This window comes from Hemiscyllium ocellatum, chromosome 5, assembly GCF_020745735.1.
Source record: "Hemiscyllium ocellatum isolate sHemOce1 chromosome 5, sHemOce1.pat.X.cur, whole genome shotgun sequence".
NCBI classification, from domain to species: Eukaryota; Metazoa; Chordata; class Chondrichthyes; order Orectolobiformes; family Hemiscylliidae; genus Hemiscyllium; species Hemiscyllium ocellatum.
In genome coordinates, this window is record NC_083405.1 from 108,997,211 (window position 1) to 109,019,907 (window position 22,697).

The 22,697-nt window shown below is 41.5% G+C and overlaps 1 protein-coding gene across 1 annotated transcript; it reads left to right on the plus strand.

The window, feature by feature from the left end:
- Positions 1 to 3,122: 3,122 nt before the first annotated feature.
- klf6a (Kruppel like factor 6a) lies at positions 3,123 to 14,832 on the plus strand. The gene is made up of 4 exons (XM_060825097.1): positions 3,123 to 3,615; positions 6,225 to 6,804; positions 11,306 to 11,429; positions 12,411 to 14,832. The coding sequence occupies exons 1-4, from the start codon at positions 3,514 to 3,516 to the stop codon at positions 12,460 to 12,462; spliced, it is 858 nt and encodes a 285-aa protein (XP_060681080.1). The 5' UTR covers positions 3,123 to 3,513; the 3' UTR covers positions 12,463 to 14,832.
- The last annotated feature ends 7,865 nt before the right edge of the window (positions 14,833 to 22,697 follow it).

Sequence of the window (22,697 nt, forward strand, 5' to 3'; positions counted from 1 at the left end):
TGTGTTTGGAATAAACTTCCAAAGGAAGTGTTGGATGTGGATAAAGTTACAAGGTTTTAAAGACATTTGAGGACAAATACATGAATAAGAAATGTTTGGAGGAATATGGGGCAAGTGCAGGCAGGTGGGACTGGTTTACTTTGAGATTACAGTTGGCATGGACTGGTTGGATTAAAGGGCTTGTTTCCTTGTTGTATGATTCTATGACTTTATGACCGTCTGTGTGGAGTTTGCATGTTCTTCCCTTGTCTGCGTGGTTTCCTCCAGGTGCTCCGATTTCCTCCCACAGTCCAAAGATGTGCAGGTTAGGTGGATTGACAGTGGGAAATTGCTCATGGTGCCCAGGGATGTGAAGGCTAGGTGGATTAGCCGTAGTAAATACAGGGTTATGGGGTTGGGTAAGATGGTACGTCTGTGTGGGATGATCTTTCAAGGGTCAATATGGACTTGATTGGTTAAACAGCCTGCTTCCACACTGTAGGCATTCTATGAATCTATGGTTCTACTATCAGAAAAAGTTAGTGAAGGATGGTCATTGCCTTCAGCCCCTACCTTGAAGTTCATTCTTTTGATAAAAATTCCAACTCATTCACCAGACACTCTGGTTGAAACAGACTGTTCTCAACCTCATGTCCTACTTGTCCCAGACCTGCGCTTCTGAATTCATCCCTTCTTTATTAGAAATACTTCCACCTCTATGGCATTTGTCCATCACCATCTCTACCTCATGCCAACAGCTGAAAAGTGTCTAATTCAATGCCTTTCCTATCTTCAAACTAAACTCCCAAGTGTCCTCCAAACCACCAATCCCCATAATATTCATTTTATTAAAAACTCTACTTATGCCACCCACACTAATTCAACAACCATTACAATGTTTATGAATTAACACCTTGTCTTCCAACACTTCATCTGTAAAATTTGCATCATCATATTAGATCAGCCCTTTAAAATTTGCATCATTATATATTTTATCAACCCTCATCTATACAAAAAATCTGTGACACTATTTTGAAGAACAGTAGGAGGGTTCTTCTTAGTGTCCTGGCCAATATTTAAGCCTCAGTCATCATCGCACAAAAATAACAACTTATTTGGTCATTACCACATTGTTGTTTTGGGAATATGACTGTGTATTAACTGGTTGTTCAGCTTCTTATATTAAAACACTCACTACCCTTCAGTAGTATTTAATTTGCATGAGGTATTTTACGACATCCTGTGATTGTGATAGGTTCTGTATAAATGCAAATATTTCTTTCTATAATATTTAACTATCTTTAAGAACTTATTACTATATTTAGTTCTTTTTCATAACTAAACTATCTTATGAATGTATCATACTCAATACTTTGCACAACTTTATGACTGCAATATCCTTTCTAAAATGAGCCATCAAGAAATGTACAGACAATATCCCAAGTGTAACATTAATAATCCCTGTACAAATTTCACAAATTATAAGTTTCACCAGTCAATCCTGTCTGTTTAAAACCCTAAATTAGATTTGCCTTTTACACATCTCTGTGTTTCAAGATTAACTTAGAGCTGGTGTGGCTAAACGGGAGATATCTGCTGCATTCCTGACATCTCAGGGATGTTCCATTTGAGAATTATTTAAATATTAAGGTTAGCTGTCCAATATAATATGGAACTTCTGACACAGAGTTGATGGGAAATTTGCTGAGTGCTTTATTTCAGGATACAGATTTCTCAGGCTACCATAAAAAAATAATAAATTCAAAGAGTGTCCAAAAAAAACTTCATTTCAATGTTAGCTCTCCCACATGCTATGTAAGGCTGCACTGAACACCAAGGATGCAAATATGAAGAAATACATGACATCATCCATCACCCTATTGTAATGCACCTCCCATATTTGGGAAAGTATTACCATCATTTCAACAGAAAATGTTGAAATCAGGTCAGATCATAGGCAGTCTGGTGAACTGAGTCCCCCTATAGTTGAGCTTACATTGCCCATATAACTCAACTGGAAAGCTAGCCAAAATTATGTTGGCCACTTGTGGAGGAAGTTGAGAACAGATGCACATTAGGTTAGTCACAACCATGTTTTTGTTTTGCTGCAGAATTTGCTTAATATTGTGCAGGTTTTCTCAAACACGCGCAGAACACAGAGTCACTTCGACACCAAAAACTTCACACGACAGCCTTTCAAACACAGCGCAACTGCTTGCAGGAACTCTTGACCGAGTTTGCTTGACACTATTCCACTGCGGTGCGGGATAAAATATTGGATATCATGATGAATGGACAGACTCCAGTTACTTTTAACGAACCTGCGGTGGGCACATTCCAGAACTCTTGGGACCCGACAGAACAATATTCAGAAAATTTTAGCAATTGAAAAAAAAACCTCCAGAAGCAGGGACAAAACAAAACTCGAGGTATTTGTTTTTGTTACAAGGAAAAATATAAATAAAATGGAGAGCATTGCAAAGAAAGATATAAAGTGCGGAGTTTTACAAAGAATGATGATAATATTGAGGTTTACAAATAAAGACATGAAGTGCAGAGTTTTACAAAAAGATATAAATGAAGTGGAGAGCTTTGGGGATCTCGCAATAACTGAAGTTTGGTGTCTCTAAGATTAGCAATGCTTTTTTTTTCTCTCTCTGCTTCCATTCTAGTACCAGCTCATAGCGCTCCCACTCTGCAGAGAAACGCAACTGAGAGCTACAAGCGAGCCACTCGCTCGGCTCGCTCGCCTTTATATAGCCTGCTAAAAATAGCCCGCCTGACTCAACACCAATCGGGAGCGGGGAAGGGGGGCGGGGCGGCAGCAGACCAATGAGAGGCGCCGTGACATTCCGCCGCCGGGCCGCGCGCCGCCGCTGAGAGGGAGAGCGGACCAGCCTGGCGAGGCCCCGTTTGCGTCGAGCGTCCCCATTGGGCCGCCATGACCTCATGGCCGCGGCGCGGCGCGCGGGCGACCCGATTGGCTGCGGGACGGAGCGGTTCTGTGGAATGGGGAGGAGGAGGAGGATGGGGGACGAAGGGGGCTGCGTCCTGGAGGTGATCACGTGGTGGTGGCGGCGTCTTGGCGGGGGGGGAAGGGGAGGAGCGTTCTCTGGGGGTGGGAGGGCCAGAGTGTACAGGGGGGCTGGCGCTGTCTCCACTTCGCTGGGTTCTGGCTCTCAATAGGGAAGTGAAGGGGCGCTGCGCTGACGGTGTGTACATGTTATATGAGTGAGTGTAAGAGAAGGGTGCTTCTCACTTCATCTCCTCCTGCTCGTTCTGCACTAGGCTCCTTGACTTGGACGGGTTGGTTTCGGGATATCTCCTGACCTTGCGTGTTGTCTTTCTTCCTCCTCCTTCCCCCCCCCCCCTCTCCCCTTCCCCCCCCCCACCCCCTCCAACCTCTTTATCCTTTTTTTTCCGCTGAGATAACTCTGAACGGTATTTCGGGAGAAGGGAAAGCCTTCCGCTTTTTTTTTGATTGAATCGTTTTGTGAAAGAAATACCAGCGACTGCAGTTCGCAGGCAGTCAGTATGGATGTTCTACCGAGATGCAGCATTTTTCAAGAGCTTCAGATTGTGCACGACACTGGCTACTTTTCAGGTCTGGCATCACTTGAAGAATACTGGCAGCAGGTGAATATTATAGTTACTTTTTTTCTCTCTCCAAAATAAAACTCAGCATTTTGCTTTTTGTGTGCGTCCTGCATCATGACATGCATTTGTGCTCCCCAGCGGTGATTCTCAGTGGAAATTGAAGTCTACCCGGTTTCACAGTGTTTGGTACTCAAATGTTATTTTATTGCATGTGGCTGAAACGTACTATTGATTGGGGGAGGGGGGTAAATCGGGAGGTGGAATTAGGCTATAGTGTTCTGTATGAAGTAAATATGTATTGGAGTAGTTGTAGCAAACTCCAGTCCTCTGACTCAAATTTGCCAGTTGCAGTCACTGTCAAATTGCCAAGTGTTTAAAAAAAAACTTTAGAGCTGTATTGGCTATTGTCAACTCGCCGAACCTCCCAAGCCAGAGTTAGAGCGGCGCTAACAGGAGCGATTAGCAATTCCTGCATTTTTTTGAATTACAGTTTTGTTTTATTAAAAACACAATAAAATCCCTAATCAGGAGACTTGCCAGACGTGGTGATTTTTATTCTTGTTATTTACAAACGTAATTGAAAGGAATGCTGTTTAAGTAACTTGCTGTGATGTTTCTCTCGAGATAACAGCAATTACCATAAGAATAGTAAAAGATAAACCCAGTTCAAATACTCGCCGAGGAGCAGGAATGATTTGAACTAAGTTGAAATGCGTGTGGACGGTTTGTTTAAAGATCCTGCGTTGAATAATTGCCTGCGTCTCTTCACCCCCCCCTTCCCCCCCCCCCAAACACACCCCCCTGTTCTTCAAAAGAAGCTGAAACATTCAGTACGCGATTGAAATCGATCCAAGTAGTTTCCTTCAGGCATTTGGGTTTGGGCGGAAAGCCAAACTAGTCCTCGCTTATCCCTGAGAGACGTTTTCTACTACAGCCTAACAGTTCGGTCTTGTTTCCGATAGGTTTACTGGAAGCTATGATGGGGGCTTGGGGGGGAGCGGGCAGACGGGAGCGTTGAACACGAGTTCCCCAATCTTTCAATCGATAAATGTGCTTTTTATGAAGAAATTAATATAAACGCATTCATAAGATATTTTCCTGGAACAATAGATTGCAGTAAATTCTTTCACCCTGAAGATTGAACAGAGCATAAGTTGCATGTGAGGGTCAGGTATTGTGAAATACTAAAATGAGGAACGTGAATTGTCCTGATAGATAGAAAAACCCAAATCATATGGCTCTTAAGTTCAGTCTTAAGTACTGTACAACCTCCCAGCAACCAGTAATTTAAAGTTGGATTTGTATGCATAATGAAGTGCTTAGAATTACGCCAGATAAACTACAGATTGGGAATCTAATGTTAAAGATCGAGTGATCAAATCATTTGAATATAGCAACGTTTAGCGACGATCATATTAGGAAATATTTTCCATGTATGCTCTCATTGGAAGTCAAAATCTCAAATGTAAATTAAGCTTTATTTATGTTTAGTTTCTTTTTCCCGAAGAACTTCCGGTATTGATTCATTTGTTCATGTGTGCACGGTTGCTAAATGCTGAGCCAAGCAATTTGTGGTAAACGCCAGTATTGGGGGTGGATATTGTTGCTCGCGCCATCCTGGTATTAATTTTTTTTCGGTTGGAGAGGAACTTGGCAGATGGTAAAAACATATAGGAAGTATCCTCTGGACTGGGGATTGTAGCACAGTGACTCATAGCGAGCTCTCTCAATGTTATTGGCCAAAGATACCGAGGGGGAGAGAGAGGAGAAAAATGTTTTGCACTCTGCACTATGGGACTTCCCAAGAGCATTCCGGAGTAATTTCCTATCCTGCATCCTGTTGAGGAGCACTTTCCTACTTTTTTTTTCTAATTGACATTTTATTCGGCACACAATGAAGGTGAACCAGGCCAAGGGCTCTCGGTTTGACTGTTTGCTGCTGAAATCCATTCTGTACACTGTGCTCGAAATTCTTTGAAAAAGCTGAAAGGTTGCGTTTCTACACATACAGGAAGCTGCGGTTCTCTGGTAGCTTCGCAGGCACGTCTGTACTTTTGAATCCAGCGCACAGCCTGCAAGTCACTCTGACTAAATATGGATTTCGGTTGTCAGTTACGCCAGGCGCCAGAAGCTTTTTTTTAAAAAAAATAATAAAAACCGTTTGATGAATTTAATCACTTGCATTGGATCAGAGTTATGCAGCAAAAACAAAATTACATAAAAGACAGTTCGCGTATATTAAAGGTATGGGGGAAATCTTCGTAGTGACAAGTTAGGTGCTAAAAAGAGGACCTCCCCGTTTTGGCGCAATAATTTGAATTGATGGTTGAAAACGTCAAATGTCATTGTCACTGAAATTTCATAGATTACGTATTGGAGCTGAGTGGGTTTTGTGGCTGCTTTCAACAACTGAAATTATTGCATGGATATTTCAAAAAATTACAATCTGAACCTATCACAATTTAAAAGTCCCATACGTCTTTCAACATTTACAAGTATCTTACAACAAAGCTGTTATTACAAGTAAAACTACAAATGCAAGTAAAAGAGAACAGTCAAAGTAATTGACAACAGAGATGTGGGGAGGGTTTTTGTTTTGGGAATGGTTTTGACCCCTTTAGTAACCTCCATATATTCCTTCCTTGCAGACTTGTCTAGAGTTGGAACGGTACCTTCAAAGTGAGCCTTATGTCTCAGCATCTGAGTTTAGATTTGATGGACAGGATGACATCTTGAGTAAGATCATTATGGTCTGTGGGGACAAGGATGAAACTGACAAGAAGAATGCAGGTTTATTGGAAGAGGAGACCCAGGAGAGTCAAAACCTTGAGACCAACAGCTTGAGCTCCGACGCAAGCAGTGAGTCACTGGACAGTTCAGAGGAGCTCTCGCCCACTTTAAATTATGCCTCAAATCCCTTAAGTACTGCTCTGGCAAATTCAGAAGCTGTAAACTCTCCGGTTCTGTCCACTCCACCATCATCTCCAGAGCTAACTAAGGAATCTTCTACGCAGCTGTGGACCAATCTGCAAGCGAGCATTCCAGAGCTGAGTACACCAGTTAAAAGTCGTGGTGGAAATGCTACAAAATCGTTGGAAAAATCTAGTCCTGTAAACGGGGAAGCGTCACCTGATGGCAGGAGAAGGATTCATCGGTGTGATTTCAATGGCTGTAGGAAAGTTTACACCAAAAGTTCACATCTAAAAGCACATCAACGTACTCACACAGGTTAGTACACTATTGCATAAGAAAGCAGAAGAGATGAAAACTGATGTAGCAGAGGGACAATATACCTAATGGTTCCCGTCTGTGCCATATAATTCTGCTGTTCTATGGTTGATGCAAAACAAGCTGTATCATGTGAATGTGTGCTTTATATGAGCAACAGTTTCTACGCTGGTTAGAGGGAGAAATTATTATTTTGTAAAAACTGAAAGAACTGTAGATGTGGTAAATCAGAAACAAAAACTGAACTTGCTGGAAAAGCTCAGCAGGCCTGGCAGCATCTGTGAAGAGAAATCAGATTTAATGTTTTGGGTCCAGTGACCCTTCCTCAGAATGATTATTTTGTGTTGAGGGATTTCATGAGCTTCTTTTCAGCAATTTCTTTGCTGTAAACACTGAATTAAATCTGTTTGTTAGATGCCAGCCAATTCAAAGCAGTGCACAGCTTCCTTAAGATATTTTGTTGTCTTATTTTGTATATGTGTTTAAATGGCAAGAGCCAGTTTAGTAGGAGTACTGCTGAAGTCTTTGACTATCAAGGACCCACGTCTGAATTCCAGCCTCCATTGACATTTAGACTTGGCAGTCTTCTTGCTCAGAAGAATGTTGAGCAGCCTGTCAGAGCACTCTTCTGCTGCAGAGTCTTTTAATTGGTTGATGGCTGAGAAAGAATAAAACAGTTGTCATGGCATATCCTTTTGAGCCATCCATGGATAGTCCATGAGATTTGAATTTCTTCTGGTCCACTCCAAACTGGCCATCGCTTTATGCCTGAGACCTGCACAAAAAGGACTACTCTCTGGTGGCAATTGCAACACCCACAATGATTGCAGAGATGGTGCATTTTGTGGTGTTGCCAAATTATTTCTCATAGTCATGGATCACCATAGGTCATGCAGAATGAGTAAAACGTGGCAGCTAGGAGATCTAATACAAGGAAGGGAGAGCAGGAAAATATTGGCAATGTGTTAGCCATACCACCAAATAAAGTGCCAAATGTCAACTTAAATTTTGGACCAGCTTTCAAGCCATTTGTAGGGTAATTTTTTTTCTCCAAAGAGAGTGCCGCTAAAAGGAATGAGAATTCTTTTCTATTGTATTTTTTTACCCCTGAGATGTAGGCATCACTGGCTAGGTCAACATTTGTTGCCTGTCTTCAGTTGCCTTTCACAAGGTTGTGGTGAGCTGCCTTTTTGAATCGCTGCAGTGTGTGTGCTGTAGGTAGACCCACAGTGCCCGTAGGGCGGTGGTTCCAGGTTTTTGATCCAACAACACCCTCAAATTTACTGTTGATCTGATTTGGTAGCCCATTCTCCAGATGCTCCCTGCAATCAGGGGGAGGCAGCTTGTGCATCTGATTAAGGACTAGCCCAGTTTTTAAAAATTAGCTGTAGAAGAGTATATTTCCATGTTTCAATTGGATGGAGTGGGAGGGGAGAAATCTTGAGAAACTTCATGGTATGAAAACATTTTTTGAATCATAAGACCATCAGGCACGGGAGTGGAAATTTGGCCATTCAGCCCATCGCGTCTACTCTGCCATTCCATCATGACTGCTGAATTTCTCAACCCCATTCTCTCACACAGCTTTTATCTGCTTATGATCTTTTTCTGCTTTGCCACATGGATTGTCTAATATTTCCACAAGCGAACAGTTGACAATGTGTGAACAGAATACATTTTCCCTGTTCCTTGTTAGTGATTCATATTCTTAGGATCTGACCAACACAGATATACACAGGAATCCAGGCACAATTTGCCTCTGTTCATTTCTGTTTGTTGTATATTCACAATATCAAGTATTTTGAATTCTGTTCCAAATTCTGGCCAGTATCCAGTGGCAGATTTGTCAGGATTAACTTAATGTTGACTTGCTGGAGAGCAATAATACTAAAAAATTTTACCTCTTTGAGCCAACCAATTTATTGTGACTTTTGATAGTGGTGAGTTAGTCATATACATTCCAAAAGAACTTATACGTTTATAAAAGGAATATGAGTAAAAAGTGAGGTCTGCAGCTGCTGGAGATCAGAGCTGAAAATGTGTTGCTGGTTAAAGCGCAGCAGGTCAGGCAGCATCCAAGGAACAGGAGATTAGATTACTTAGTGTGGAAACAGGCCCTTCAGCCCAACAAGTCCACACCGACCCGCCAAAATGCAACCCATCCATACACCTACATTTACCCCTTTGCCTAACACTACGGGCAATTTAGCATGGCCAATTCACCTGACCTGCACATATTTGGACTGTGGGAGGAAACCGGAGCACCCGGATGAAACCCACGCAGACACGGGACTGTGTGCAAACTCCACACAGACAGTCACCTGAGTCGGGAAGTGAACCCGGGTCCCTGGCGCTGTGAGGCAGCAGTGCTAACCACTGTGCCATTGTGCCGCCAAAACATCAAAACAAAACATACGGTAAACATCAAAACAATATAGGTATATTTGTCTGAAAGCTGCCTTTGAACTTAACGTAAACCTAAATTTAGACAATCCACACAAGGTTAAAAATTGCACAACACCAAGTTATAGTCCAAAAGGTTTATTTGCAAGCACTAGTTTTCGGAGCATCACTCCCTCATCAAGTGAGCAATAATAGTGAAACCAAGTTTCAGAGCTTCAAAATAAAGCAATAATCAGTGTTTCGGATTGTGTAATCTCTGTCCAGATGGGAATGTATTTGAGCTAACAATTCTGAATACTTGGAAAAATTGTGACATATTAAATGCTCCATTCCCAATTTCTGAGGAAGTTTAGGTGACAGGAAGTTTGAAATGAGGATTATTTAGGATAGCAATGCCAACCATCAGTCTGCACAGTCCCAATGGTTCCAGGCTGATTGATTTTTTTTTCCTGACATAATTTCGTTCCTTGCATATGGGTTTAATTAATGCTTCATTCTTAATATGCAATGCAATTGTCAGCTTTAAAAAATCCATAGCTGATTAAATAAAATACAGATATCTAATTACTTCTCAATGGCTCTCAGTTTCATAGGAGAACTGCCCTCTGTTTAGCATTTGGAGAAAGCAAAGCTGTCAGTAAATTTGTTGTTGCCAATGCTTCACTGTGTTCCTAGCAATCATAAAATGCGCATGCTCATTAACATTCTGTAAATAACTTGAACATCAGGCCTTAAATGTGAATAACATTTGAATATGATTCCCTGTACTTGAGCTCTTGAAGTAAAATGTGAAATGGCAAATATAGTGTCAGTTCTCTCTTTGGCTCTCCCCCTCTCTTCAGTTCCCACCCCCTCTCTTTCTCTCCCCCGACCTTTCTCTCTTTTTTTTTCTCCCCCGTGTCTCATGTGCTCTCTTCTTTTCTCTCTCTAGCCCCCCCATCTCTGTCTCTCTTTCTCCCCCCCCACCTCTTTCTCTCAATCCCCATTTCTCTACCCCCCTTTTCCCTCCTCTCCCGCCTTTCTCTCGTTTTCACCCCCCCCCCCCCCCCGCTCCTTTGGATTAGATTAGATTACCTATGATGTGAAACAGGCCCTTCGGCCCAACAAATTCACACCGACCCTCCGAAGAGAAACCCACCCCCAATGTTTACCCCTGACTAATCCACCTAACACTACGGGCAATTTAGCATGGTCAATTCACCTGACCTGTACATCTTTGTATGAGCTTCCTCCCACAGTCCAGACACAGGGAGAATGTGCAAACTCCACAGTTGCCCGAGGCGGGAATTTGAACCCAGGTCCCTGGCCCTTTGAGGCAGCAGTGCTAACCACTGAGCCACTGTGTCATTTCTCTTGTTTACCCCCCCTTCTCTCGTTTCCCCCCCTCTTCTCTCTCGTCCCCCCCCCATCTCTCTCATTCCCCCCCCTTCTCTCTCGTTTCCCCCCCCCCTTCTCTCTCGTCCCCCCCCTCCTCTCTCGTCCCCCCCCCTTCTCTCTCGTCCCCCCCCCTTCTCTCTCGTTCCCCCCCCCTCTCTCTCGTTCCCCCCCCTTCTCTCTCGTTCCCCCCCCCTCTCTCTCGTCCCCCCCCCTCTCTCTCGTCCCCCCCCCCTCTCTCTCGTCCCTCCCCCCTCTCTCTCGTCCCTCCCCCTCTCTCTCGTCCCTCCCCCTCTCTCTCGTCCCCCCCCATTTCTCTCGTCCCCCCCCATTTCTCTCGTCCACCCCCTTTTGTTTTGCCCCCCCATTGTCTCGTCCCCCTCCCTTTCTCTCTTGTCCCCCTTCTCTCTCACTCCCTCCCGTGTTCTCACCCCCTCCCTTGCTCTCACCCCGCCCTTTCGACCTCCCTTCTCTCTTCCCTCCCCCTTTCTCTCCTCCCCCCTCCATCTGTCGCTTTCTCTCCCCTTCTCTCTGTTTCTTTTTCTCCCCCCCTTTTCTTTTTCACCCCTTCTCTTGCTTTTCTCCTCTTTCCTACCCCCCCCCCACCATACTCATCCCTTTTTAAAAAAATACTTATTTTGTTTAATGGAAATGATGCCCTTTCTTATTGTGCAGATTCAAAATGTATTCAGTGGTATATTTTGCCTTTATTTTCTCTCCACAGGTGAGAAACCTTACAGGTGTTCATGGGAAGGCTGTGAATGGAGATTTGCACGAAGCGATGAGCTGACGAGGCACTTCAGGAAGCATACAGGGGCAAAACCTTTTAAGTGTGCCCATTGTGACCGGTAAAGGCATAGAAACTACTCTGACTCTTTGCACCCCTTCATTGAGGGGCTAAGTTTTGTTGCGTAGCATAACAGCGATTTGACACTTTATAACCATCTTTGAGTGGCAGGTTTGCTCAATCTCCTCAGCACCATCACAAACTACAGTTTGTAAATGTCCGAGGTAACATTGTTGCAGCAAACTTAATCACGTTTTAAATCACACTGCAAAGCTTACAGTAAACAGCGAATGTCGAAGTTTGATCCATTTTTATTGCCAGGATAATTAAAGACTCCTACTGAAAAATGCTATTTTTATTTGAAACTGATTTCCATTAATTCTGCAATCAAACAGCATTGGTGCAGTCTGCCATCGTATGCAATGTGTAGATCTTTTCCTTCGCTGCCGAGGTACCTTCTCAGTGAGAACAACACTAGATGTTGACTCTAACCTCCAGCTTGATCAAATAAGGGATAAAAATGAGACATGTCAGCAACTTTTTATTTGGCTCCATTGAAAGAGAACACCTGACGATTGTAAGGCATATTTCAGGGTAGATTCTGATTTAATTGGAGTAGTAAACAGTCTGAGAGTGAAACCTGCACACCTTGAACAATCCTTTAAAGTAAAACCACAATTCTAAGAATGGAACCGCTATAAGGTGAGCACACCTTGAAACTGAAGCAGGAACAATGGACTCCCTGAAAGAAAAAAGACTTAACCAGGAAAGTGCCATGCTGAGCTCTTCAGAGTAAATTATATCTGTGCTCAACAAGGAAAGTTACAAACTAGAGCATGCAAGTTCCACTTTTGCTGACTTGAGGGTAGTTTCTGAATCTGAACTGATATTCTCGAAGTGACACACTTGAGTTATTTAGGAACATCTACGAGTTTGCATCCATTTAGTTTAATTTCAATTCATTTGCATTTTTAGAAACTATACAATAATAAATTCAGGGTGGTTTGTAATTCTTTTCTTTTCTCCTCCTCCTCCTCCTCAGGTGTTTCTCCAGATCAGATCACTTGGCCCTTCACATGAAGAGACACATCTGAAAGTGTCCAAAGAAAAGGTCGGTTGGCGATTCAGCTTCATAATTGAACTGCCACACAAGGAGGAACGTATGCTCCAGCCAAAGCATGCCATTTTGCACCCTACCCAGTAGCCTCCAGGGCCTTTTTTGTCGGGGTGTTCTCAGAGACTGTTGGTGTGAGTCGCAGCATAGTAACTGTGGTACATGGTGTTTTGGGTACTTTCCCAGATGTGTACACTGGTACCTAAGCGTATGAGTGGCTGCCGAGCCTCTGCTGTGAGCATGTGTACTGAGAACATTGACTGGGTTGACTGTATGATGAGGAACCAATGATTTTTTTCTTGTGGTGAGGTAAGATTGCATTAAAGTGGGCTGGATGAGTGTGTGTGAGAGAGAGAGAACGAAAGAGAAAATAGAGAGAGGGACAAACCTGGAGATGGGATAACCGCCAAATGTCTCCATTGATCCATGCCTTAAAGAAGGTGCTGGACAGGAGACTGACCCCTTTCCCGTGTGAGAGGAGCTTTTGGTGTCTGGTGCAGCAGATAAATGTGCAATGTGTCGAGTAGCCTTGTTCACTTGCTACAAAAAAGCTAATTTGTAATCCATTGTATAAGCTGTGTATTAAGGATATAACACAACTATAACTTTCATAATAAATAGAAAGGTGTTGCATGATTCTGGGGATTGTACACTTTTCATTCTTTGTAATTAGGGACTGCAATTTGATTCCAATTATGTGCAGTTTAAAAAAAATCTAGTTGGGCAATTGTTACATAACATAAAGGAAGCCTGGACTCTCTTTTTTGGTTGGATACCACTATAGCTTAGCAACTGATTTACTTAAGCAGCTAATTTTGGTCTTTGTTTTATTTATGCCTAAGGACTAATTTCTGGTTTCTAAATGTTAATGCACTGTTGACATGAAATAATGGTGCCTTATGAAAGTGACCTTGCTACTCTACTGTAGCAATCTCATGTGGGTCACCAGACAGGGGTATGGGTGACTTGGGCTCCATTAAGGCTCCCTATCACATGATCTTGTACTCTATGCCTCTTTCTGTCTTTGACATGGAAACAATAAAAAAAACTTTTCTTTAATCTTCTGAGTACTAAATGCCAATTTTTGTCTACCCAAGTATTAAATATTCTTTTATTTTTTTATTTTGACTGAATATAATGTATTAAAAAGATCTATTAAAGATGTTTCTTTATTACAAAAAAAGTATATTGATGTGCTGTTAATGGTAACACATTCCTCGTACTCCTAGCATAAAAAATGACCATGACAAATTGCTTGGCTGTAAAGCACTGTTAATTCAGAAAAAGCATTTTTGCTTATAACCCTAATGTAGTAAAACAGAAGATTTATAATGGTTAGCAGTGACATTGGAGAGACTCAAACATGGGATGAATCAGATAAAGTGGCTCACAGGGGCCTTTTGCGAGCACTAATTTCCTTTTGTTAGCCTGCTGATTCGGCACATTAGATATTGAGCTGTCTAGAGTGCAATATCTTAATTTGACCCATCAGTGGACAGCCTGAGATGGCGTTTTAGCAGACAAGTAAAAACGCAATTGCAAGGGTTTTGAACATGGTCAGAATGCCATTGTATTTCACTGTCGCGAAGGCTAACAGGAGTCACTTACTGAATTTTAATCAACTGCCTTTTTTCTTTGTTTAAAAAAAATCGCACAAAAAATATCCTTGAACATCAGGAACTGCTGCTGATTAAATTGTCAGACCCACTGGGGTCTGGTGGTGGAGAGGAATGCAGTTAGATGGTATAATGTTTACACAAACACATGGTTTTGAGGGCAGAGACATACGCACCTTCCCTTCTATGCATTTTTTTTATTTGCTAAAACCATATGAGGCAGCTGCTTTTTTTTTTGAAGACAACTTATGGCATTTTGTAAACTCTGCATGTGTATACTATGCTCTACCTAGTTGTAACAAGCCACTAAGTAAGGATGCCAATGACAGAAAGTACAAAAACTTGAATTGGCTCGTGTTTTTTAATGCAATATATATATATGCGCATATGTATATAATATATATACATTAAAAAAAGTTGAAGTCACTGGAAGAAAAGGTTAGGCCATGTACTATTTTTCTATTAACTTGCCAATGAGCAGTACTTGTACTGTTCTGTGGATAATGGAGCCTTAATGAAACCATATGACCTTTGGCTTGCGATAAAAATTGTTCTTATTATTGATGTTTCACATTTCTTTTTAAAAGCCCTGTTTATCTCCAAACCTCTTTGTAAAATTTTGTTATTTGAAATCTTTTTACAAGGTTTTATTTGAAATCGTTTTTTGCAAGATTGTTATATTTCTGTATGAATGTATTTTTTATTGTAAAACAAATGGAAAATTCTTATCAGAATCTGTCTCTTTTGTTTCATTTCATCCCGGCTCGTCTTGAAGTTACTCGAAAACCTTAAGCTTTTTCCTTTCTATTTTTGTTTTAACTTGAGTCCCTTTATTAGTGATTGTCACCTCGTCGGTTTACAGATTGCAGCTTGATGCCAATGTTGCTTGATAATAAAGAAGAGGGTAAGTCAAGTATTCCTGGTGGAGAACTGGTAAAATGCTCCAACAGCATGTTCAATGGGATTATGGGCTGAAAGCCTGGTCTGCATCATGATCCAGTGATTATTGCTGGTTTTCCTGGTAGATGTTAGGCATGGCTTTAGCAGGAAGTGATAAACAAGTAGTAGACAAATTGTTCTAACTTGTTATGGCTGTTTATGCCAGTCTCCATTCTCCAAGTGACTCTTTGGAGAACAAGAGGTGTGGGAAAATCCCTATGTTGCACCTGGAGTCAACAGTCTACGTTGGAATAGGCCAGGAATTGTGGCATATAAAGCATTGTATCTGCTGAGGGCCACAGGTGAAAAGTGATAAGAGTTTAAATGGCTTGCACACCAGATTATGAAGGCCTGTATCTTGAACCGTTTGTATCTGAGATTTCCAGTATAACGTGAGGAACTCACTTTGTGCTAAAGCAGATCTGGCCAGGATGCAGCATTGCCTTAGAAGGCTAATTGTACATGCTGATGTTTCAATGCTGGCAGAGATTACATTCACTTCTGTGAGATTCTATCGACAGCAATCAGTCTAGATTCAATTGGCTGTGTTTTTCATTGCTTCTTACAGGTCTTCTATAATGCGATGGTTGCGTTCTTGTGTGACACCGAACTAGATAAAATCATGCAATAAAATAGCAGTTAGTGTTGGTGATGCAATCACATTATAGCCAACATCTGTCTTAGAAGTTTGCACTTTAGAAACTGTGTCCCCATTTGTCAACACATTACATCCAATTCGCATTGACCACGTGCACGTTATAGCAGAAGGACCTGTATGGCATCTCAGCAAACTGTTTTTCAGTTCCTACATAATGCAATTATGATAGATTTGCAGAGTAATGGGGACAAAAGACCATGATAATCCATGATGTATTGCTGAGACCAGCAAATCTGGTTTAGACCATAAAATGTAGGAGTAGAATTCAGCAATTCAGCCCATTGAGTTTGCTCTGCCTTTCATTTAATTGCATTTAATTGAAACATATAAATTTATATAAGAGCTTGATATAAAGTAAAAATATTTCCACTTCAGTGACAAGGGGACAGAAATTGAACGATTAGCACTCAAATCATAAACTGGCAATTGCTATAAGTGATTGTTAATCACAACATCCAGGGAAGCTGATTCAGTTGTAATTGTTTAGATGTATAAATAAAAGGGGAACATTTTGCAGAGTTCGAGGATGGGACTAAGTAGAAGGCTTCTTCAAAGAGTTGCCAAAGTCACAATGAGACAAATGACTATGATGAAAATAGAATGTGAAAAACCCATGAAGGAAAAATATGTTAAAGGCTAAGCAAGGCACAGTGAAATGGAATAGTGAGTTCCCGTGTTATTTACCACAGTCGCGTCAACAAAACAGTTTCAGTGAGGGAGTCTCTATCTAAAATAGATCAGGAGTTAGGGGATATGTACAACTGCCTCAGTGGTGTAGTCCTAATAATCACTGACCCCAGCGATGTGCTGGGGACCTAAGTTCAAATTACATCAAAACAAATGGTGTCATTTGTGACTGGGGAAGAAAAAAATCCCTGGAATTCAAAGTTTAATCATAATCATGATCATGACAGCAATAGTAGTTGTTGTGAAAACCCTGGTTCACTAGTGCTTTTTAGGAAAGGAAATCGGCAATTGTTCCTTGTTTTCGGCTGTGCAATATGGTTAACTCTGAAATCGCCTGGCAAGCCATCGATGTAAGTTATATCAACCAATAAAAAATTCCAAAAAACAAATGAAGTTCACTCATTCACCAGAAATGACAACAGCAAACTCAGAATTAAAATAAAAACTGAAAGAGCTGCAGATGCTGGAAGCAAGAAACAAAAACAGAAATTGCTGGTAAAGCTAAGCAGGTCTGGCAGCATCTGCAGAGAGAAACCAGAGTTGACATTTAGGGTACAGTGACCCTTCCCTGCAGTGACCTCTTACCAAAAGAAAATTGGGAGAGCTGTCTCACTGACAAATTAAACAAGAGCTTGACGTAGTCACATTACCGGAATCATACCTCACAATGTCCCAGACTTTGCTACCATCTCTGGGTATGTCCTCTTCTACTGACAGAAGTGGCGACACAGTGATAAACTGGGAAGGTGTTACCTGGAGTATGAATCTGGATTCCATTATGTTTCTTGCACCAGACATTAAAAAAATGAGCAAAATAACATTCTTTTGATTATCATGTACCAACATTGCCTACACCTCGAGCCCAAGTCCACGTATGTCAGTCTAAAGACGTGACCATTCACTCCCACTCTCATGGTGGGAGTGATAGGGAAGGTACAGAGACCTAGAGGTTCAGGAACATTGTTCTTTGAAACTTGTGTCATATGTAAACGGTGGTAAAGAAGGCATTTGGTACGTTTGCCTTAATTGCACTGACCATTGCATATAGCAGTTGGAATGTCATGTTGAGATTGTACAGGACATCGGTGAGGCCATTTTTGGAATACTGTGTACAGTTCTGGTTGCCCTGTTATGGAAAGGATATTATTAAATTGGAGAGGATGCAGAAAAGATTTAAAAGGATATTACCGGGACTGGAGGGTTTGAGTTATAAGGAGAGGCTGGATAGACTGGGACTTTTCACTGGAGCATAGAAAGTTGAATGGTGGCTTTGTGGGGTTTTGAAAATCATAAATGGCATGAATAAGGTGAATAGCAAAGGTATTTTCCCTAGGTAGGGGAATTCAAAACTAGAGGGCATAATTTTAAGGTGAGAGAAGAAAGATTTGAAAGGAACCTGAGGGGCAACGTTTTCACACAGAGTATGGATTGTATGTGGAATGAACTGCCAGAGGAAGTGGTAGTTGCAGGTACAGTTGCAACATTTAAAAGACATTTGGACAGGTAAATAAATAGGGAATATTTAGAGGTAAATGGGACTAGTTTATTTTGGAAAACTTGGCACGAACAAGTTGGATCAAAGCATCTGTTTCCATGCTGTATGACTTGATGACTCTATCAGTGGTGGGAAGATGGATTTAGATGCCTTGATGGAGAGGTATGAACTAAGGGAGTCTCCATGGATGTCCATAAGTGTCCTTTATAGGGGTGATGAGCAACTGCCCAAAGTGGAAGGGCAATGTTTGTGGGAGGCACCCCTTCCTTGACAAGTTTCCCCTTAAACCAAGCCTGACAGCCACCCACCAGCCTCAAAAGTGATTGTAAACAAAGTTCAGCCTTTGAGGATTCAATAATTAGCCCTCAAAGGCCTTAATTGGGACAGAGATGGTTGGGGCATCCTAAGACTTGTCAACTACATGTAAGCTTGCGGAGAGGTCAGAAGTGGATGAGGGACCAGAAGGAAGGTTAACCAGGAAATTTCATGAGAAACAGTCAACCATATTATTTTTCCTCCTGGGTAAATTATTCTAATGTGGCTTCTTATAATGAATTAATGTTCTCCACAATATTTTTAACTAAATAGTAAGCACAACTACAATGCTGTAAATTGAATTTCTGGCCATGCTAATTGGGTATTTAATACAGAGAGGCAAATCACATACCTCATTAAGATTTTAGAAGACCTCTGCTTTACGTACACCAGCCCACAATAGACAAACTTCAGTAGAAATATTTAAAAATACACAAAAGTTTAGAAAGTCAGTCACCACGGAGAGGGCTCTAACAAATCCCTTCATTCCAAACAGACCTTTATAACCCTTCTCCAGAAATGAATCCATTAATATAGCTAAATGGTGATAACCCTTTCAGATTCTGTTGCATTGCAAATAACATGTATCAAAGAAGCTGAGTTTTCTTTCTTGAAATTAACATTCAGCATTCTTAAGACTGTTATACTTTCTGCTTTCCATAACCACACTTTAGTCTCAAAATGTTGTTTGAGCGTGTTCTGTTGCTCTCCGTGTGACTGTTGCATTGATAAACAGATGCCTTATAGCTCAACACATGACGGCAATGTGACAGTGAATATGGTGCACTGGGATATATATTTACTAAAGAATTAAGCCCCAGTTCTTTGCAAATAATATAACAACATTGCAGATTGTCATCAAAATTATTTTCCATCCTAAACTAGGTATGATATTTTCTCTGTTTATAACAATACACATCATTGAATTTCCCAGTTCTAGGAATCACTCAATAATCTGCATTGTCAAGCTTCAGCTGATTCAGGTTAAGTTCATTTGGCTCACAACTGAAATGTATCAGCAAGCCAACATGGACTTGACCCTGTCCTAGAATGGATCTGGGTGGACACTTGTGATAAATAGAATAATAATGTCCTTTTGACCCTGGTTTGAAATGCTCAGCTTGTTGTATAAGACTGTACTTTGTAACATAAAAGCCGAAGAAGTTCACTCATCTGCAATTAGAACAGACGTCTTAGTCAGCTTTCCAGCACATTGCTGGAAATGATGAAAGGATTCTTGGAAGCAACGCTGGAAGTCCTAGCAGATATACAATGCTGTTTGTTCAACAGTGGTTGAACACAAGTTTTGGAGCTGGCAAAATAGTCACATGAAAACTGTGAGAAACCTCTCTTAATTGATCCTGAAAACCCAATTTGAGAGTTTTTAGCAAAATCAAACATTTCATCAGGGTCCGATTTATCTCTTGCTTTAAGAATTAAAAATATTCAAATAATATTTCTCCTTTCGCTTCCACAATTTGCAAGCCCAGTATTTCCTCTTAACTCAGGTTTGATATACTTAAGGTATGATTTGAAGATGCCGGTGTTGGACTAGGGTGTACAAAGTTAAAAATCACACAACACCAGGTTATAGTCCAACAGGTTTAATTGGAAGCATTAGCTTTCGAAGCATCACTCCTTCATCAGGTGGATGTAGAGGACTATAAATTGTGTGTCTCACAGTTGTGTACTCCACAATCACCTGATGAAGGAGCAGCGCTCCAAAAGCTAGGGCTTCCAATTAAACCTGTTGGACTATAACCTGGTGTTGTGTGATTTTTAAATTCTTAAGGTAGATATCCTTTTTCTCTACAGCCTGTAATGTTTGAATATCCATGCTGCAATACTATGGTGTCCTTTGTACTTAATAATCCAAATTAACTATGCCAACACCTTGCACAGAATATCACCTCTTAAAGTGTGTTGCAAAATTGATTGGCTTTTATTACATGGTCAAGATTAGAATGGTGCTGGAAAAGGACAGCAGGTCAGGTAACATCCGTGGAGCAGGAAAATCGGCGTTTCGGGCAAAAGCCCTTCATCAGGATTTCATGACATGGTGCTACCTACAAATATGCTAGGACTGCCCCCAGCTCTGACCCTCCTGCGCACACCCACACAACAGTGGAGTTGTTTTGTCCTATAGCCTAGTGCAAGTTAGTTTATACTGCTTTGCAAATGAATTTAATCAACCTAATTAAACCAGTTAAGAAGTGACAACTCCTTAAAAGGGACATAGTCACAAAAGTCAAATGTTCAAATTAAGATGAGAAATTTTAATTAAAAATTGTTAATGGATGGAGATATTAAAACTATAAGGTCATTCAAAGTTTGTGCGAAGATTTGTAGTGATCCATAGTATCACTACCAGGGACACCATCATACAAACTGGCCAAAGAACTACAACAGAAACTGAAACACCTGGTCAGCGGATCCAAACACTCCATACAATCAACACAGGAATTCTTGAACATCATCAGAAATATACACATAGACAAAGAAGAAACCATGATCTCAATCGACGTGACGGCACTGTTCACTTCAATTGACAAAACCCTCGCCAGAGAAACAATAGCCAATCTACTGGACATACAGAACAGAAAACAGGAGGCGGAACCTATCAACAAAGACGGCATACTTAAACTACTGGACTTGTGCCTCACTACACACTTTACATTCAACAACCAGATATACGAACAAATCAACGGAACACCCATGGGATCACCAATCTCAGGACTCATAGCAGAGGCAGTTATGCAAAGGTTAGAACAAACAGTCCTACCACAAATTCAACCCAAACTCTTGGTCAGATATGTCGATGACACGTTTGTAATCATCAAAAACATGGAAATATAAAAGACACCGGATCATCAATGCCACACTCACAGGAATCCAATTCACGAGAGAAGAAGAAAAGGACAGCCAACTCCCATTCCTAGACGTGATAGTACAGAGAACACCGAACGGAGAATTCACCACAAGGGTACACAGGAAAGCAACACACACAGACCAAGTCCTAAACTATGAAAGTAACCACCCCAACACACACAAACAAAGCTGCGTCAGGACACTATTCAAAAGGGCCACAACACACTGCAGTACACCAGAATTGCAAAAAGAAGAAGAGGAACACCTATACAAGGTATTCGCCAAAAACGGATACCCGCGCAACTTCATCAACAGATGCCTAAGAGAAAGACCACGGAACGAGGACATGCCACAACCAAAAGGATTAGCCACACTACCATACATCAGGAGCATTTCAGAACTGACAGCCAGACTACTGCGACCCTTAGGACTCATAACGGCACACAAACCAACAGCCATGCTCAGACAACAACTTACTAGAACGAAGGACCCGATACCCAACATGAGCAAAACTAATGTAGTGTACAAAATACAAGGACTGCACAAAACACTATATAGGACAAACAGGAAGACAGCTAACAATCCGCATACATGAACATCAACTAGTCATGAAACGACACGACCAGCTATCCCTAGTAGCCACACACTCAGACAACAAGCAACATGAATTCGACTGGGACAACACTACTATCATAGGGCAAGCCAGACAGAAAACAGCCAGGGAATTCCTAGAGGCATGGCATTCATCCACAAACTCCATCAACAAACACATCGACCTGGACCCAATATACCAACCACTACAGCGCACAGTTGAAACTGACACCCGGAAGCGGCAAGGACAGACCACTATAAATACCGGAAGAAACATCAAAGAAGCGCTTCGCAAGAGGCTCCAAAGCACTGATAATGTCGCCTAGCCAGGGGACGAAACGTTTGCAACAAAAACTTCCAGCTCTGCGAACAGAACCACAACAACTATAAGGTCATAACAATTAGGAACAGAACTAGGCCATTCAGTGCCTCAAGCCTTTTCCACTATTCAATAAGATCATAGCTGATCTGACATTCCTTATGACCACTGTCCTGCTCTTTCCCCTTAACCATTGGTTCCCCTACTGATCAAGAATCTATCTATCTCAGCCATAAATACACACAAGGACTTTACCCCCACAGCTGTCTGTGGCAAGGAGTTCTAAAGACTCACAATCTTCAAAAAGTTACAAAGTTAAAAATCACACAACACCAGGTTATAGTCCAACAGGTTTATTTGGAAGCACTAGCTTTTGGAGCGCCATTCCTTCATCAGGTAGTTGTTCGAAGAGTTAAGACAAGAGTAACTGAATTTTGGTTGAGCTCAACTTTGAAGAGGGTAAAGGATGGCAACCAAGAGTTCGAGTAGTCAAGCCAAAAGGTAATGAAGGCTAGATCGATGATTCCAGCAGCGCATGAAGTGAGGCAGATGTAAAATTGGTGACATTACAATGGTGGAGGCACATGGCACGAATGTGTGGTCAGAAACTCATCCCACGATCAGATGTGACAACAGGGCTGTGAATAGATTGTTGTCAGGAAGAGGGTGAGTCAACAAATAGAGGACATACTACTAGACAATGTACTTTTGGAAGTGCCACCTTGTA